General features: G+C 43.3%; 1 protein-coding gene across 2 annotated transcripts in view; it reads left to right on the top strand.

The window, feature by feature from the left end:
* The window catches only part of LOC121544426 (parkin coregulated gene protein homolog), a 276,802-nt gene that overhangs the window by 26,232 nt on the left and 231,343 nt on the right, over window positions 1–19,227 (top strand). For both annotated transcript variants that reach the window (XM_041854363.2, XM_045209022.1), the window contains exon 2: window positions 5,951–6,085. In XM_041854363.2, the coding sequence (XP_041710297.1) occupies window positions 5,951–6,085 (135 nt within the window). The remainder of the gene's footprint in view (window positions 1–5,950; window positions 6,086–19,227) is intronic.

The raw sequence follows: 19,227 nt of genomic DNA, 5'->3' as shown, positions 1-19,227 counted from the left end.
TTCATGTTGGGAGCTTAGGCAGGAACGCCATGAATCCCAATCGGGAGCGGATCACATCAGGAAGTCAGCAGGTGATAATCTCAGAGCGCCACGATTCCTATTACAGTCAAAGCACCGAGGTACAGTGCAGCCGAGGAAAGAGGGGGGAGGTGGGGGAGAATGGAGAACGGGTCTCAGAGTTGGTGTTCTTTTTTTGTGGGGGGGTTATTAGAATCCCCTTTAGCCGACGCCAATGGCGACAGCTAGTCTTCCTGGGAACGAAAAAGACCTTACAGCCAAAAATACTTTACAAGTTACATACATTTACAAACATTAACATGAACATTACAACTAGGTCAGATAGGGGAGAGGTGTTGTGTTGTGCTGTTCTATTTGTTGTTTTAAAGCTAATATTGCTGTTTGCTTGAGTAATTTGAGAAGGATGGGAGTTCCATGTGATCATGGCTCTATATAATACTGTGTGTTGTGTTGAATTCGTTCTGGATTTGGGGACTGTGAAGAGACCCCTGGTGGCATGTCTAGTGTTTTTGTTGTGGGCCAGAAAAAAATTATTTGTTTGGGTCTGGAAGCATGGGGAATGGGGGTTGGTTGCTGATGACAGTTGAAAGGGAAGTTCGCTGAAGTGTACAGTGTGGTGTGTGAGGTGGAATCGACTGCAGTGTCATCACTTCTGACCATAAAAGCCGCCCGGCCCAGTCAATGCAGTCTGGAGTTAATTTTATCCATGGCAATTTTTTGTGCAAAAAAACATAGTTGCCTTTCAATATAAAACGCAGATGAAATGGTTTAAAACGCATATTTTTTATGGTCTGCGTTTTGAAAATGCTAACACGCCGACCTCTGTTGTGTGTCTGCATCTGTGTGTTTGCGTGTGCGTTTATGCATTTATCTCTCTCGTTCTGTATTTGTAGCAGGGGAGGGGGTCAGATTGATATTGCAGAGCACTGCACTGCCCAGCACGAAGTTATTAGCATTTCAATTACCACCTCTTCGGCCTCTCACACCATGAACTGAGTGGAAGGAGTGAGATGCACGGAAGGGGGAAGAGTGAGAGAAGATTAGGGGGAAGAGAGAGACATTCAAGACACATAATATTAAAGAAGATCTAAAGGAAAAAATACTGCTCAATGTGCAAAGAACATGCTCTGAACAGAAACAGAATTAGCAGGTGTTTCCAGCAAATGGCCAGTCACCTCCCACCTCCCATCCAGGACAGGAAATTAGCACCGAGCCACAGTGCTCACACCTCCTACATCATGGCTTCTGATCTCTCACAGCACTTTCATGTTGGGAGCTTAGGCAGAAAGCCATGAATCCCAATCGGTAGCGGGCTCCCGGATCACATCAGGAAGTCGGCAAGTGATAATCTCAGAGTTCCACGATTCCTATTACAGTCAAAGCCCCCGAGGTAAAGTGTAGCCGGGGAACGAGGGGGGAGGTGGGGGAGAAGGGAGAAAGGGTCTCAGAGTCAGTGCTGTTTTTTTGTGGCCAGAAAAAAATATTAGTTTGGGTCTGGAAGCAGGGGGAATGGGGGTTGGATGCTGATGACAGTTGAAAGGAGAGGGGAGTTCACTGAAGGGTACAGTGTGGCGCGCGAGATGGAATCGACTGCGGTGTCATCACTTCTGACCATAAAAGCCACCTGGCCCAGTCAATGCAGTCTGGAGTTCATTTTCTCCATGGCTATTTTTAGCTGCTGGCAGAGCAGTGATACCTGGATGTGAAGGCTTTTGTTGCTCCAGGCAGCTGGAGCATCACTGATGGGCCAGTAGGTAGCCTAGCGATTAAAAGCATTGGGTCAGTAACTGAAAGGTTGCTGGTTTGAATCCCTGAGCCGACTAGCAAGGAACTTAACCCTAATTGCTCTGGATAAGAGTGTCTGCTAAATTACTAAAATGTAGAAATTGTATCTGCAAGTCTTCCTTTTTTCCTCCGTGACTGAGGGAACTTCTGTGGAGGGAGGAAGACAGAAGGTTTTGCATTCACTAACCTCAAAAAAAGCCTCAAACCGCTCTGTGGTGAATAAAAAAAAAAAACATTAAAACATTGCAGGGACATTCAGGCATGCAGCATTTTGCCCGGAATATAATTTGTGATGGATAATGCAAATTACCTTCATGCAGATGATCATTTTTCTTGTCCTTTTAAATGCATGGTTAGTCATAGTTGTTTTGTTTGTTTACACTCTTCTGCAGGTATGCCAACCGGTGATTATTAAAGGAGCATTATGTAATATCTTTGCATTGTAATTTCAGAAAATGTCCATAATATAGTGGAATGATAGTGTTTCCCACTTTTTTTTCTATGACAAAAAAAACATTTTGGGCCCATACAAAATCGCATTCTGAAAATGCAGCCTTTCTATTTGACGACAAAAAACTGTCCAGTTTCTGTTGTCAAATGGGAAAGTTGCAACCTCCCTCTCTTGCATCAGTGTTACTCAGAGGCGTGGTCATCTCCTCCACAACCAACAATAGCAGACTTTGGCAAGCGTCCAACATGTAGAAATCGCTTTGCCATTTCCTGGTTGCTAAAATTCTACACTGTTAGCTCAATTTCAGTTAATGTGAGAAAATGATCAGTTGAGAGTGTAGAGAATCGTTGCACCATCTAAATCGCTTTGAAAAAATATCATATTTTCAGCTGTTTGAAGCTGGTGGACCAAACTGAAAGTAAAAGACTCCAGCACGAGTCTCCATCGTGTTGCGGGGAAATGGGACGCGGGGGAGGGGGGACAGTTGTTTATATTAAGTGTAATTGCAATTCACCTAGCTTAACATACCCCAGTCCAACAGCACGTTCTGATCATTAAAGCAACTATCATGTGTATTTGACTGACTGGTCAAATTGCTCTATGTCTAAAGTGCCTAGTCCACGTATTTGTCGCAGATTGTGGCAAGGGTTTGAATCTCACATGAGTTCCCCCCCTCTCTCTCTTTGGGAAATGTAGATGGACATGTATTGTGTTACTGTGTTGAAGAGGGACGTAGCCTATAGCCAACAGCTTGAAAATGAAGATTAAGAATGAATTTAATAGGGAGCTACACTACCGGTCAAACTTTTTAGAACACCTACTCATTCAAGGGTATTTTTACTATTTTCTAAATTGTAGAATAATAGTGAAGACATCAAAATTATGAAATAACACATATGGAATCATGTAGTAAGAAAAAAAGTGTTAAACATACGTCAGTCAATACGTAACATTTCAAGAACTTTGAACGTTTCTTCAAGTGCAGTCGCAAAAACCATCAAGCGCTATGATGAAACTGGCTCTCATGAGGGCCGCCACAGGAATGGAAGACCCAGAGTTACCTCTGCTGCAGAGGATACGTTCATTAGAGTTACCAGCCTCAGAAATTGCAGACCAAATAAATGCTTCACAGAGTTCAAGTAACAGACACATCTCAACATCAACTATTCAGAGGAGACTGTGTGAATCAGGCCTTCATGGTCGAATTTCTGCAAAGAAACCCCTACTAAAGGACACCAGTAATAAGAAGAGACTTGCTTGGGCCAAGAAACACGAGCAATGGACATTAGACCGGTGGAAATTTGTCATTTGGTCTTGACTCCAAATTTGAGATTTTTGGTTCCAACCGCCGTGTCTTTGTGAGACGCCAGGCTCAGCATATGTGGGAACTCCTTCAAGACTGTTGGAAAAGCATTCCAGGTGAAGCTGGTTGTGAGAATGCCAAGAATGTGCAAAGCTGTCATCAAGGCAAAAGGTGGCTATTTGAAGAATCTCAAATATAAAATATATTTTGATTTGTTTAACACTTTTTTGGTTGCTACATGATTCCATATGTGTTATTTCATTGTTTCGATATCTTCACTATAATTCTACAATGTAGAAAATAGTAAAAATAAAGAAAAACCCTTGAATGAGTAGGTGTTCTAAAACGTATGACGGGTTGTACCTCTTTCAGCCTTGCACATAAACACACTGCTATTGCCTAATAATCATAGTGCATAGGCTATATTACATGTATGTGGGCTTTGTCACGTATGCGTTATTTGACTCTAGGAGGATGAGCAGTACAAAGTGTACAGTACAGGTTTTTTTCTGGATCAAAAATGGGCTTAGATAGTGGGTGTGGTAGGGGGCGTGGCAGGGGAACGTCATGTGGGCGGTATAGAGACATTTTAAAAATGTTAAGCCAATTTCCTGTAATTCTACAAATTTGTGCATGGAGCTGAGATAAGTTTTTGCAGTTTTAAAGCACATTTCCTGCAATTCTATGCATTTTACCATGGCTAATAGTGTGTTCTTTTTTACAATGTATGCTAAACGTACATGTTGTAAGGACCTAATTTATCAGTTTTTCCATAAAAGCATATCGATGTGTATGAAACAGATAAACAAAAACGTGGGATTTTGTCATATATGCGAAAACGTTAAAATGTATCACGATAGTAGTAGCTAGTAGCCTACTCAACGATGCATCAATGCAAGATTGGTTGGTACACAACGTTTTGTTACAGACCAACGGAACAAAAGTAAACCTTGAATTTGAAGGTTTAAAATATCCGTCTAGTGGCCAGGGTTGACCTATTTTAAGAAATGCCATTGGTTGGTGGATATAAAGTCTAAGATCTTTGATAGGCCGATGAAGCATTTGTTCCAAGATATAATCACTGCCACCTGGTGAGGTTAGCATAGGGCTAACGTGTGCCATGTTATCTGATGGGACCAGCTACAAATGTTTATTCATTCAGCATTCCCTCGCTTAAAAGTAAACAAACGCCACCAAAAATATTTATTTTATGCCTCTGCAATCCCATGGTGCATTAAATGCTGTGGGTCCACCGGGACACCATAGGGTGCCTTTTAATAGTCTAAACTCGGTCGTAACTTATTTCAGGGCCTAGTAGGCTACTACTTTAACCACTCAGCATGCTACCTCTAAGATAGTTTCTCCCATGTGTATTGTGTATAGCGTTTGATGTGTGGCTCTATCTCTATGGCACCGTAGTCACATTATGCTGTAGTCCCACGACACTGTAGCCTAGTCCAGAACTGAGATGTTGTTTCTCAATGGAACCACAGTCTTGTCACTGTCTGGCACTGTAGTCATGTTACACTGTAGTCCCATGACGCTGTAGTCCAGCACTGAGACGTTGTTTCTCAATGGGCGGTAATCTAAGGATTAATGACAGTGATACATCTGCCAGTCATGTCATTGAGCCCCACAGATGGCGAGGGACGAGGGACTCAACACGGGGACAGACAGGTACTGATTGGCACGGCCACTCTGTCATTCATTACCGGATTCAGTTTGAGCAGGGATGAAAAACGGCCCTACCCCCTAAAACAATTTAACTACCAGGCCTATCTCTGCTGCATCATCAAAGTGGTTTGCAGCTGTTACGCTAGTCAGTGATGTAATCTAAGGCTAGCTCCCCAGTGTTTGTATTCATTGACTTAGAGTCAGATCTATGGAGTGACATCCACCACAATAACAACGACGACAGGAGTCCAGTTCTTTTGCAGCCTGGCGCTACATATCCAATATACAGGAACAGTAACATGGTAATATCAATGCTGCTGGCAGAGCCTCGGGCTACGTGGCAGACAGGCTGTGTTTAGCCAGCCCTGAGTGGAGGAAGCAATGCAGAAGTGTCTCAGCGAATTATATGTAAAAAATAAAATAAAAAAAGCCCCCGCTACAATGATTCCATTCTGGATGTGAGAGACACAACTGTCAATTCTGGTTTCTAAAAACAGGATTCTCTCTCTCTCTCTCTCTCTCTCTCTCTCTCTCTCTCTCTCTCTCTCTCTCTCTCTCTCTCTCTCTCTCTCTCTCTCTCTCTCTCTCTCTCTCTCTCTCTCTCTCTCTCTCTCTCTCTCTCTCTCTCTCTCTCTCTCTCTCTCTCTCTCTCTCTCTCTCTCTCTCTCTCTCTCTCTCTCTCTCTCTCTCTCTCTCTCTCTCTCTCTCTCTCTCTCTAGGTGGTAGGACCGCCGGCAGCGGGGGCCTTCCGGGAGAGGCCGGCCAAGCCCACGGCGTTCCGCAAGTTCTACGAGCGAGGAGACTTCCCCATCGCTCTGGAGCATGACACCAAGGGCAACCGCATCGCATGGAAGGTAGGATAACGCAAAGCATTCACTAGAGCAGTCTGTTGAGATTGTAGAATATGTGGAGGCTACAGTAGACAATAGTGAATGAGGTGAATTACCCCTATACTGCACAATACTGCATGCAATTAATCATGTTCATCATTAGAGGGATCTCCAATGTTGTCTACCTGTAATCTCAGCCTAAACTCTCAGCAGGTGTTGTTCACATGGAAACACTGGTGCTACCGTATGTAGTATTATGCTGTCAATGCTCTACATGATATGTGATGCGTGTCGGTGTCATCTGCGATGTTATCAACATCTATTGTGAAACACACAATGGAACGTTTGCAATTTACACATGGTGTCACGGTAGGTCAAGATCAATGTTCTGCTTGTCCTTGGATATTGCTTGTGAGGACAATAGTCCAGACAGACCTGTCTCAGTCTTTCTATGTCTATGTCTGTATTTGTACCTGCTGCAGTCAAAGTCTCAATTGTGCAGCGTTCAACACATCAGTTAGCCCAGCAGTGAGATTGCTCCTCCTTATATTAACCCTGCTGGTTTCTTATAGCCTCACAGCACTGCGAGATATTCCACAACTTCTGAGTCAGAGTCACCACCACCCACTTAATGACATTTAGAAACGGAAGCTAGGAGAAATGAATCAAAGCAAATGGGCTTTTTCTTCCTTTCTTTTACTCCTTCAAAGAGAGAGGTGACACCCTCTGTCCTGTCTCCAGGTGAAAACATTGTGAAAGCATCTGCATGAATTATTAATGTACGGTGTTCAAATGAATACTGTGTGGTGGATGGTGCGCTTTTACCCCCAAAATGGCTTTCTTTGTGCTCTTATGAAAAAGCTCTCAGCAAAACGGGAATTGGTGTATAAAAATGGTTGCAGTCATATCTAATGCAGCTGTTATGGTTATGTGTTACTGATTTCTCCTAATTCTCCCTGTCAGGCTATTTCATTACTCCCCCACTGTGAGAAACATCTCAGAGGGATGACTGTTCATGTGTGTATAGCATACTGCAGGTAGCCTAGTCAAGCATATGTTTGTGTTCTAAACTAGCGTGCGATCCACCATGCATCCGTTTTGGGTAGAATATATATATTTTTTCATCATTCCGGATGAATTCACCCCTAGTGTTTTCATCCTCTCCTCTACTAAAATCACTCCAAATAGAGTAGAAGCCGGGCAGTGGAGTGGTTTGATAGTGGATAGTGAATGTGGGGGCCTAGTCGATGATTGGAGCGAGCGCAGGGGCCACTGTGTGTTTGCACTGAGCAGCCCTTGGGGCAGAGGTTCAAGACTGGGGCTCTGGATCAATCTTGGCTGGAGAGTTGGCTACAGGAAGAAAAAGGGAAAACAGGAACGAGAGCAGGAAAAGAAAACTACATTTAGTTTGTTTACTGTGTTTGTGTGTGTAGAGGAGTGTGTGTGCCTGAGGTCAAGAGTTCACAGTCCCTGCCTGCTCTGTGTGTGTGTTTACGTGTGCTGTGTGTGTGTTTACGTGTGCGTGAGAGAGGGAGCAGGAGAGTGGTAAATGTCCTCATGATGGCATGCCTCTCAAATTGACCGTGAAATAGCCACAAACAGGACGTTTACTCCAATAAGTCAATCAAACGAATATCAGTGGTAACATACAGTATAGGTGTCCTATTCAGTATGTGTTTTTGTCACCACCCGCTGCAGCACCACACTTTGGGTAGAAAGCATCCCTTGCTCCCCTCCCCTTTTCTCTTCTCTTCTCTCCTCCAGTCATCCCCCTTTCTGTGCAGTAGGGAGCAGCAGCACATGGTTCTTCCTCCTCTAGGCTTCTATGGAGTCAGTCGCTCATGTCTTTCACAATCCCCCCCCCCCTCTCTCCCACTGTACTTCATCATAGGGATGGGCATTTGAAATGATTTCAGTATTCAAATAATATCATTAAATTTTTTCGGATATCCAGATTGTCGAGATACATGTTTTAAAGGAAGTCGAGAGAGCCGGTGCGGGTTTTAGCAGAAGGATAGGGGAGTGAGAGAGAGAGAGGAGGAGAGGAGAGGAGAGGAGAGGAGAGGAGAGGAGAGGAGAGGAGAGGAGAGGAGAGGAGAGGAGAGGAGAGGAGAGGAGAGGAGAGGAGAGGAGAGTGAGTGAGTCTGGGAGCCAAATTAGAAATTCAATACATGAAGCATTAAACACAATTGAAATGTATTTTCGGAAGGGCTGTGGTCACCATTCATGTAATACATTAACTATATAGGGGAGCTATTTCATACTTTTTTCACAGGTACATTATTTTCCCATTTCAATACAGCTACCCTATGCTTATACGCGTGACAGTTATAGGAAGAGCAGACCATCCAATGTGCCCTGAAATATTTGGATATGCAACCTGGAATACAAATTTAAGAGGACTGGTGCTTCTATTGTAACAAATCTCACATCTGTGCAGTTTGCGAGCAATGTTGTTAGGCTACATTGTATCGTTGTTCTTCTTCAGAGCTCACTGGTGAGCAACAACAAAATGTCACTTCACAGAAACAAACAAGTTTAGCACTATATCCACATATTTGTTATGATCTGAATGATGATGATGATGATGATGATGATGGTGAAGGGGGTTGGCAAATAGGTTTGGCCTCCAGCCAATTTGTTCCTGAACTTGTAGGTAGTTGGCGGGCCAGAACATAATTAGCCCAAGTTCAAGAACATTGGGAAACGGCGGCACTCAGAAATGTTTTTAAAAAGACGTCACCTCATTTCACCTTTTTATTTTCGTCCTGGCGGGCTAACGCTTTCGGAAGTTATGCCTTCATCAGAGCTGAATCTAAGCATGGGACTTTCAGAAGCTGATTTTCCCCCTCAGACATGAGGCCCAAGTCCAACGCAGAAAGGCATGAAGGAGAAAATAATGCCAGCATTAAACATTGATTCATTGATTGAAGGAAACTATATCAATGCATTTGAATCATAATTCCGATTCAGATTCACGTTTGTCCTACAAGAGGAAATCTTAGCACTTCTCACACATCACATAGGCCTAAACAAACACAGCAGGAACAAACAATAGGAACAGTCAAACAAATACCTTTCCTACCCTCCCATCCCACCCCACCCCTGCCCATATGAGGAGTTGTTCATAATAAATCAAATCACATTTTATTGGTCACATACACGTATTTAGCAGATGCTATTGTGGGTGTAGCGAAAAGCTTGTGTTCCTAGCTCCAACAGTGCAGTAGTATCTAATAATTCACCACAATACACACAAATCTAAAAGTAAAATAATGGAATTAAGAACTATATAAATATTAGGACGAGCAATTTCGGAGTGGCATTGACAAAAATACAGTAGAATAGAATACAGTATAAACATATGAAATGAGTAAAGCAGTATGTAAGCATTATTAAAGTGACCAGTGATTCCATGTCTATGTATATAGGGCAGCAGCCTCTAAGGTGCAGGGTTGAGTAACCGGGTGGTAGCCAGCTAATGATGGCTATTTAACAGTCTGATGGCCTTGAGATAGAAGCTGTTGATGGGTGCTGTAGGTGTCCTGGAGGGCAGGCAGTGTGCCCCCGGTGATGCGTTGGGGAGACCGCACCACCCTCTGGAGAGCCCTGCGGTTGCGGGCGGTGCATTTGCCGTACCAGGCGGTGATACAGCCCGACAGGATGCTCTCAATTGTGCATCTGTAAAAGTTTGTGAGGGTCTTATGGGCCAAGCTGAATTTATTCAGCCTCCTGAGGTTGAAGAGGCGCTGTTGCGCCTTCTTCACCACACTGTCTGTGTGGGTGGACCATTTCAGATTATCAGTGATGTGTACGCCGAGGAACTTGAAGCTTTTCACCTTCTCCACTGCGGTCCCGTCGATGTGGATAGGGGCGTGCTCCCTCTGCTGTTTCCTGAAGTCCACGATCAGCTCCTTCGTTTTGTTGACGTTGAGGGAGAGGTTATTTTCCTGGCACCACTCCGCCAGGGCCCTCCCATCCTCCCTGTAGGCTGTCTCGTCATTGTTGGTAATGAGGCCTACTACTGTTGTGTCATCTGCACACTTGATGATTGAGTTGGAGGCGTGCGTGGCCACACAGTCATGGGTGAACACGCACCCTTGTGGGGCCCCTGTGTTGATGATCAAAATATCAAATAAAAATAAACAAATAAAATACAAAAAATAGTAGGCCTATAGGCTACTCCGGTGACATGTAATAGCCATAGCCTATACCCTTTCTTTTTATACAAACCTACAGAACATACAGTGAGAAACCTGAAAGAACTTGTGGTTCTCATGGTCAAGCGAAATGATACAATGTATTACTTGTGCACCAGTGCAACGATATGTAGTCTAACAACATCGCTCCCAAACGGCACAGATGTGAGATTTCTTTTCGCTATAGAAGCACTGGTCCTCTTAAATTGTAGTTCCAAATTGCACATCAAAATATTTAGGGTCATATGACAGTCTGCTTTGCCATTCCTCCCCTTCACACCATGGCTGCCAAGAATATAGTATTGCTATAAGACGGGAATGGGAAAATAATGGACCTGTGAAAAAAAGTATAAAATACGGTAGCTCCCCACCACCATGAGATGTATATATTTAATGTATTCATTGCATGGTGAACACAGCCCTTCCGAAAATGTGTTTTAATGCGTTTTAATTCCACCTTGCTCCATGTATTGAATGTATTCCCATAGACATACTGTAGATAGAAGACTCTTTGAATCTGTACCATTATAGCGTCTGTGACAGCATGGGCAGCGCCATTGAGGCTATCTCCATTTCTTCTTCACGATTGGCTGATCCCTCCTGATGACCCGGTTGGACATAATTCCAACAGGGTCATCATCAGGGATCAGGCAATGAAGATGGAAGTCCCACCCAGTTGACTACATTGAAATGGTGGAAGACCTCAATGGCGCTGCCCATGCTAATACGACCTTTTGGCCACTAGAGGCCTCTATCATTCTCTATGTGTATTCCATTTCAAATTTGCCTCCCAGTGCGGATTTGCTTCCGGGCTATTATGACGTATCTGGCAGATCCTTTACTGTATGTTCCTAGGCGCTAGTTAGACAAACTTGTTGCTACCATATGTTATCTATCATACCATCTGGTAGTACCTCTATTGACCCCATCCAATCGTTGTAAAGAAGCTAGCTAGCTAAAGTAGCCAGCTAAGTTAGCCAGCTAGCTAGCTAAAGTATCAATGCTAATTAAGGCTATTTTGCTGCGTCCCCATCCTATGTCTACAACAACTCCATTCATATAAAACAACAGCCTACCTGTTGGTTGATCATTATAGCCTACTCCTTGTTCATTTAGCCAACTTAATTCTGTGATTTAAATTCAATTTTGCATTGATTAGAAATCTCCCACTTCACTTGCTACACATGGAGACTCTGACTCTAGCACTGCTTTTATTGACCGACAATAACAACAAGCTAAAAAAAAAAAAAAAAGCTACATGTGTGAAACGTGTGTAGGCTACCAGTGGGGCGCACACATAAAAAACTGTCAGATAAAACAGTAGATAATGGCGCCGGAGGAGATGGCACCAGAGGAGATGGCTGCCATTTTACAGCCCCCTAACCAATTGTGCTATTATGTGTGTTTTTTCACGTTATTTGTAATTTATTCTGTACATAATGTTAATGCCAACGTCTCTTATGGCTAAAAAGAGCTTCTGGATATCAGGAAAGCGATTACTCACTTCACAAATCTCTGTCATTGGCATGAGAAAGAGACGGAGATATCGTGGACGTAGGTCGGGGTGCCTTGCAAGGATCCGACGGCGAGCGAGAAATCCGCCTCTACCATCAGTCCTATTAGCCAACGTACAATCATTGGAAAACAAAATAGACGACCAACGATCAAGGATATCCTACCAACGGGACATTAAAAACTGTAATATCTTATGTTTCACCGAGTCGTGGCTGAACGATGACATGGATAACATACAGCTGGCGGGATATACGCTACATCGGTAGGATAGAATGTAAGACAAGGGGTGGCAGTCTGTGTATATTTGTAAACAACAGCTGGTGCACAAAATCTAATATTAAAGTAGTCTCGAGGTTTTGCTCACCTGAGGTAGAGTATCTCATAACAAGCTGTAGACCACACTATTTACCATAAGAGTTTTCATCTATATTTTTCGTAGCTGTCTATTTACCACCACAAACCGATGCTGGCACTAAGACTGCAGTCAATGAGCTGTATAAGGTGTGACGTCACGAGAGGCTACACAGCTTTCAGCGGGATTGCTCAAGTAGTGCAAGGAGACAAGGTTCAAACAAAACAAGGATTTTATTATAGGTCTTGGGAAATTAACGAAAATATAACAAAAGTCTGTTCTCTTGTGGCTCTTTAAGGGTTAACAGTTCAGGGATGTCTCTTCCACATCCAACATCATAATTCTCACTCGCTCAGATAACTTTTCCCCAGCCTTACTGTAGTCCACGTTGCAGCTAGTGGCCAACCCAGCAAAAAGTCCTTCCAAATGTCTCTCACGTATTTCCACAGGTGCATATATCCAAAGGTGAGTATTTCCCAAAGGTAAGTATCTCCAAATCCTTCTATTCCTCATGGAAGTGGACGTGCAGCACTCTTGTCCTCCAGAGAGCCCAGGTTGGAGACTGTGTCTCTTCCCTTCCCAAACCTTCAGCTCATCAGCTCCACATTTGTCTCAGCTGCGTGGGAAGATTGGCCATAGAGGGGTGGAGTTCCCGACCATACCAGCAGATGGAGCCATAGCTGTCTGGGTTTGCAGCCACCTCAGGGGGATGTAACGTCCCTCCCGGACACAGCCTCTCGTGACATCACAAAGGCCATGAGCAAACAGGAAAACGCTCATCCAGAGGCAGTGCTTCTAGTGGCTGGGGACTTTAATGCAGGAAAACCTAATTCCGTTCTACCTAATTTCTATCAGCATGTTAAATGTGCAACCAGAGAAGAAAAAAAAAACTCTAGACAAAACCTATTCCCCTTCAGGAGACTGAAAAGACTTGGCATGGGTCCTCCAATCCTCAAAAAGTTATTCAGCTGCACCATCGAGAGCATCCTGACTGGTTGCATCACTGCCTGGTATGGCAACTGCTCAGCCTCCGACCGCAAGGCACTATAGAGGGTAGTGCGTACAACCCAGTACATCACTGGGGCCAAGCTTCCTGCCATCCAGGACCTCTATACCAAGCGGTGTCAGAGGGAGGCCCTAAAAATGGTCAAAGACTCCAGCCACCCTAGTCATGGACTGTTCTCTCTGCTTCCGCACGGCAGGCGGTACCGGAGCGCCAAGTCTAGGTCCAAAAGGCTTCTTAACAGCTTCTACCCCCAAGCCATAAGACACCTGAACAGCTAATGATGGCTACCCGGACTATTTGCATTGTCCCCCAACCCCACCCCCTCTTTTACGCTGCTGCTACTCTCTGTTTATTATCTATGCATAGTCACTTTAACTCTACCCACATGTACATATTACCTAAATTACCTCGACTAACCTGTGCCCTCGCACATTGACTCTGTTAAGGTACCCCCTGTATATAGCCTCCCTACTGTTATTTTATTTTACTGCTGCTCTTTAATTATTTTGTATATTTATTTTTTACTTATCTATTTTTTACTTTTTTACTTATTTTTCTTAAAACTGCATTGTTGGTTAAGGGCTTGTAAGTAAGCATTTCACTGTAAGGTGAAATGCTTACTTGTATTCGGCTTATGTGGCAAATACAATTTGATTTGTTTTATAGAAATGTTGAATATAATGGTGTATCCGTGTAGGCTATGTAGCAATGTCAAATAGATAATTTTATAAAATCTTAGACAAAGACTTAAAAAAAAAAAAAGTATTTTCTTTTTATTGATACTTTCCCATGTAATCGAATACTAACATCGGTTTGGATATTTGAATATTCGAATAACCGTGCCCAGAGCCATACAGTGAGGGGAAAAAAGTATTTGATCCCCTGCTGATTTTGTACGTTTGCCCACTGACAAAGAAATGATCAGTCTATAATTTTAATGGTAGGTTTATTTGAACAGTGAGAGACAGAAAAACAAAACAAAAATCCAGAAAAACGCATGTCAAAAATGTTATAAATTGATTTGCATTTTAATGAGGGAAATAAGTATTTGACCCCCTCTCAATCAGAAAGATTTCTGGCTCTCAGGTGTCTTTTATACAGGTAACGAGCTGAGATTAGAAGCACACTCTTAAAGTGAGTGCTCCTAATCTCAGTTTGTTACCTGTATAAAAGACACCTGTCCACAGAAACAATAAATCAATCAGATTCCAAACTCTCCTCCATGGCCAAGACCAAAGAGCTCTCCAAGGATGTCAGGGGCAAGATTGTAGACCTACACAAGGCTGGAATGGGCTACAAGACCATCGCCAAGCAGCTTGGTGAGAAGATGACAACAGTTGGTGCGATTATTCGCATATGGAAGAAACACAAAATACCTGTCAATCTCCCTCGGCCTGGGGCTCCATGCAAGATCTCACCTCGTGGAGTTGCAATGATCATTAGAACGGTGAGGAATCAGCCCAGAACTACACAGAAGGATCTTGTCAATGATCTCAATGCAGCTGGGACCATAGTCACCAAGAAAACAATTGGTAACACACTACGCCGTGAAGGACTGAAATCCAGCAGCGCCCGCAAGGTCCCCCTGCTCAAGAAAGCACATATACATGCCCGTCTGAAGTTTGCCAATGAACATCTGAATGATTCAGAGGAGAACTGGGTGAAAGTGTTGTGGTCAGATGAGACCAAAATGGAGCTCTTTAGCATCATCTCAACTCTCCGTGTTTGGAGGAGGCGGAATGCTGCCTATGACCCCAAGAACACCATCCCCACCGTCAAACATGGAGGTGGAAACATTATGCTTTGGGGGTGTTTTTTTGCTAAGTGGACAGGACAACTTCACCGCATCAAAGGGACGATGGACGGGGCCATGTACCGTCAAATCTTGGGTGAGAACCTCCTTCCCTCAGCCAGGGCATTGAAAATGGATGACAATGACCCAAAACACACGGCCAAGGCAACAAAGGAGTGGCTCAAGAAGAAGCACATTAAGGTCCTGGAGTGGCCTAGCCAGTCTCCAGACCTTAATCCCATAGAAAATCTGTGGAGGGAGCTGATGGTTCGAGTTGCCAAACGTCAGCCTCGAAACCTTTAATGACTTGGAGAAGATCTGCAAAGAGGAGTGGGACAAAATCCCTCCTGAGATGTGTGCAAACCTGGTGGCCAACTACAAGAAACGTCTGACCTCTGTGATTGCCAACAAGGGTTTTGCCACCAAGTACAAAGTCATGTTTTGCAGAGGGGTCAAATACTTATTTCCCTCATTAAACTGCAAATCAATTGATAACATTTTTTACTTGCGTTTTTCTGGATTTGTTTGTTGTTATTCTGTCTCTCACTGTTCAAATAAAGCTACCATTAAAATTATAGACTGATCATTTCTTTGTCAGTGGGCAAACGTACAAAATCAGCAGGGGATCAAATACTTTTTTTCCTCACTGTATATATATAGAGAGAGTTAGGCCAATGCTGTTAAACGTTCTGAGAGTGCCATTTTTTCCTCCATATTCATTGCTAAGTGATAATTAACGCTTCCGTGTTGTGCTGTGAAAGCAGATATGCAATTCGTTGACACTACAACACAGTAACGACTTGGATACACATTATCCCGGATGCTAATCAATTACAACATCTGTTAAATTTGCTACTCTGTTTTGCTCTGTTACATCAGCAACATTTCAAGAATAACGTTTTATATGGGCGCTAACATGGCGGCCGTTCTAAAACCTGGCCTAACGCTCTTTGTTCAATTTGTCAAAACAAAGCAGAATTAAAGTACAGCAGCTTTCCCCACCAGTCATGATCTGTCTGCTTCTCAGATGATGGAAGAGCGATTACTTTCTCTTGTAATGATACAAATTGCCTGAACTCCTCTTGATAATAGTTAAGACTGTATCAGCAAGTGATCAGATTTGTGTTATCCTGCTGGGTGGTGTGTGTTCGTTTTGAGCAGGAGAGAGAAAGAGAGCGACAGCGTGTGTGTGTGGAGAGTGTGCACATGGCATGCACGCACCTGTGTTTGTCTGTGCGCGTTTTTGTCTGTGTGTGTGTGTGTTTTTGGTACAAGAGAGAACGCGAACCAAATGTCAAGGGCAAATTGAAAGCGGTAAGGTTGTTTCCGAATAGGTAATTTGGCTCTCTGGCTTTCCACGACAGCTGTAAAAGCCCAGTGCTGTAATGTGGCTCGCGCAGGTAAAAGCTTTACACATATGAGGAACATGTGCTGCCAACAGATAAGAGGCAAAGTGGGAGTCTCTCTCTCCCCGTGCGTCTGGCCCCCTGTGATGACGTTGGAGGTTGGAAGCCAAAGGCCTGGCCGCCTGGAACGGTTACTCTAAGCCAGGGTTGGGCAACTGGCGGCCCGCGGATCAATTTCCAAAAACATTTTAATTAAACATTTTGGGGAACTCAGTCGGGGTCTCAACTTACTATTGAGAGTTAGTATAGTAGAATACACAAGATGCAGTTGGTTGTGCATCAGCAGTTTTTCTCTTGTTATGTCAGTCACTGACAGTCGTCACTCAGTTAGCCCATGTCAGCTAACAATTCTTAGATTGGTAAGTTAGTCTAGCTACCAGCTTTCTAAACTTGTAGTAATCATGGTTGAATTACCGACTGGGGGGCCCCCATTGATTTTGCTAGTCACTCTCACTCAGATATCATATAAATAACTCAATATATGGCAAAATGTGTAGAATTGCAGGAAATTAGCTGTAAAGTTGCACTTTTCTCTCTCTGCCCCATGGCAAAATGTGTAGAATTGCAGCAAACTTGCTTCAAAACGGCAACATTTTCTCTACGCCCCATGGCAAAATGTGTAGAGTTGCAGGAAATTAACTCTTCAATTTCTTCTCTGCGCTGTCAAGAGGAGGACCGCTAAAATGTTTTGCTCGCAAGGTAGGGGGGCTACCAAAAGGCTAGGGCCGGCTCTGACTGCATGTGTGGGTATGGCTGTGGGTACGTAGACCTGCGAGCCATTGCGGTCCCTCATAATGAATTACGATTTTTTGTGGCCTCCACCCCCATCAAAGTTGCCTATCCCTGATCTAAGCACTGCACTACAGAGAGCCAAGTGCAGAGTGAAGTGCTGAAACATTTTTAGAACGCACAGGCATAGAAGTCAGTAGAAAGTCTATTAAAGTGTAACTTTGTCCTTGTGTTCCTTGGCTATTTACCAGTGTTTTAGTACTCGAGACCAGGCTCGGTCACAAGTCCAGTCTCGAGACCACATATTGAGTGTCTCTGTCTTGTCTAGTTGTCGTATACATTTATACTCGGTCTTGACTTGGTTTCAGACAGTGAGGACTCGTATTTTCTTCCCGGAGTGAAAAACTCAGAATGATCAGCTTCTATTCAGTCAGTGCATAAAACAGCTTCGCCAGGCCAAATATTCTTGAAATATTAATACAGTATCTTAACAGCCTTTATATCTATTATAGACATGTTTGTGCAGTGGCGAACCTATAGGCCTTCAGTGTGTGACAGGTTCATGATTCTGAAAGGACAGCAACTGTAATAACAGCCAGTGCACTCATGTAGGAGAGTGCACTTTTTGTAATACACAAAGGGCCAGTGGTGTAGTGGAGGCTATACACAGGTATAAGCCGTATACCCCCTTTTTTTTTTTCAGTGGGCATTGTGTATTCTCACTTGTCAATCCCTACTGATGCATATCACAGTAGTGTAGTGGAGGTATACAACTTATCAATTATGTAGTAGAATAGAGAAATCATGCACAAAGTAGCCTACACAATCACAAAGCATGTGCAATATATTCCTCACACATAGCCTAGTTTCAGTGGAATATCATCTGCAGGCAGCAAGAGTGTGCAGCTCTCAACTGGTTTTGGCATGGAGCAGCTCACAGAAGAATGACATCGGTAACCAGTAGGTTAGGAAAGGCATTTCATTATGATATCTACCAGTAAATGCTAACTAAGGCAACAATGGGTATGCAAACCAGGGATTGAAAAAGATTAGGGTTAGGATTTTTCACACTGGGTGCCTTTCCTTCGCTGGGCCGGCCGTTTGGGAACTTTTGGGCAAAGTTTGAGTATACCCACTTCTCCAGGCAGCACTACACCACTGCATAGGGCCGATGGAAAGACAGCAGTCACACACAGCATGATGTTAAAGTTATTTTCAAAGAGATGGCTAACAACAGCAAGCGCGCTGCAATAAAAAACACAGTTCCACTCACCAGATGATGATCATTTGAAACTTAACTTCTTGTTGAAAGTTAGTCTTGAAAAGGGACAAGCTAACAAATTACCAACAACATCCTCTTTGATAACACCTGCTGCAGCTGCTGCAAACTAGCTGACAATAAAAGCTAGCTAGCTAGACCGTGGGAAAACTACTGCTCGCTATTGTGCAGTGACCTGTTGGCCTTCAAGAAGGCAGAAGTTTCCATATGTTTTTGTAAAAACGGTCCCACTCATTAAGTCAAAATGTGATTGGTTGATTCCACTGTCACTCCCAAAGTTTGCCCTAATACAGTTGAATGGCAGATGCCTTTATCTAGCTTCTGATGGCCTAGCCAATGGCTGACTTAGCTAGCTAGATTTATCTCCCAAGAGACCAGCAAAGAAAAATCCTGATTGGATATTTTTTTCTCTACAGTGTTAACCCTTTCCTTTCTAACAAAAACTGATTAAATCAGAACATAATTGAAAATAATAATATCATTATCATTATTATTTTATTATTATATTCATTATTTTATGAATCCTTATGCCTTCTCTGAAGGCGTCGAAGGCTCATTGTTCCCCACTGTGTTTGGGTTAGTAATCATTTGTAGAGTGGCTCGATTTTTCCTCAGCATTCATTTTTTCACTATTTTGAATGTCTAAAGAATTAATATGTTGTTCTGGAGTATGAACACAGAAATACTGGACATTTTGAACTCTTATTATGGTGATGATTTGACAAAATTACAATCATGGTCTTGAATTTCTGCTCTCGGTCTTCACTCGGTCTCGGAACCCTTGTCCCCCTCCCGGTCTCGGTCTTGACTCGGTCTCGCTTTCGGTGGTCTCAAACACAACACTGCTATTTATATAATTTTGTTCACACGCTGCAAATGTTAGTTTAG

This window comes from Coregonus clupeaformis, chromosome 29, assembly GCF_020615455.1.
Source record: "Coregonus clupeaformis isolate EN_2021a chromosome 29, ASM2061545v1, whole genome shotgun sequence".
In the NCBI taxonomy this organism is placed as follows: domain Eukaryota; kingdom Metazoa; phylum Chordata; class Actinopteri; order Salmoniformes; family Salmonidae; genus Coregonus; species Coregonus clupeaformis.
The sequence above is the reverse complement of the archived record's forward strand: the minus strand, read 5'-3'. Positions and strand labels throughout refer to the sequence as shown.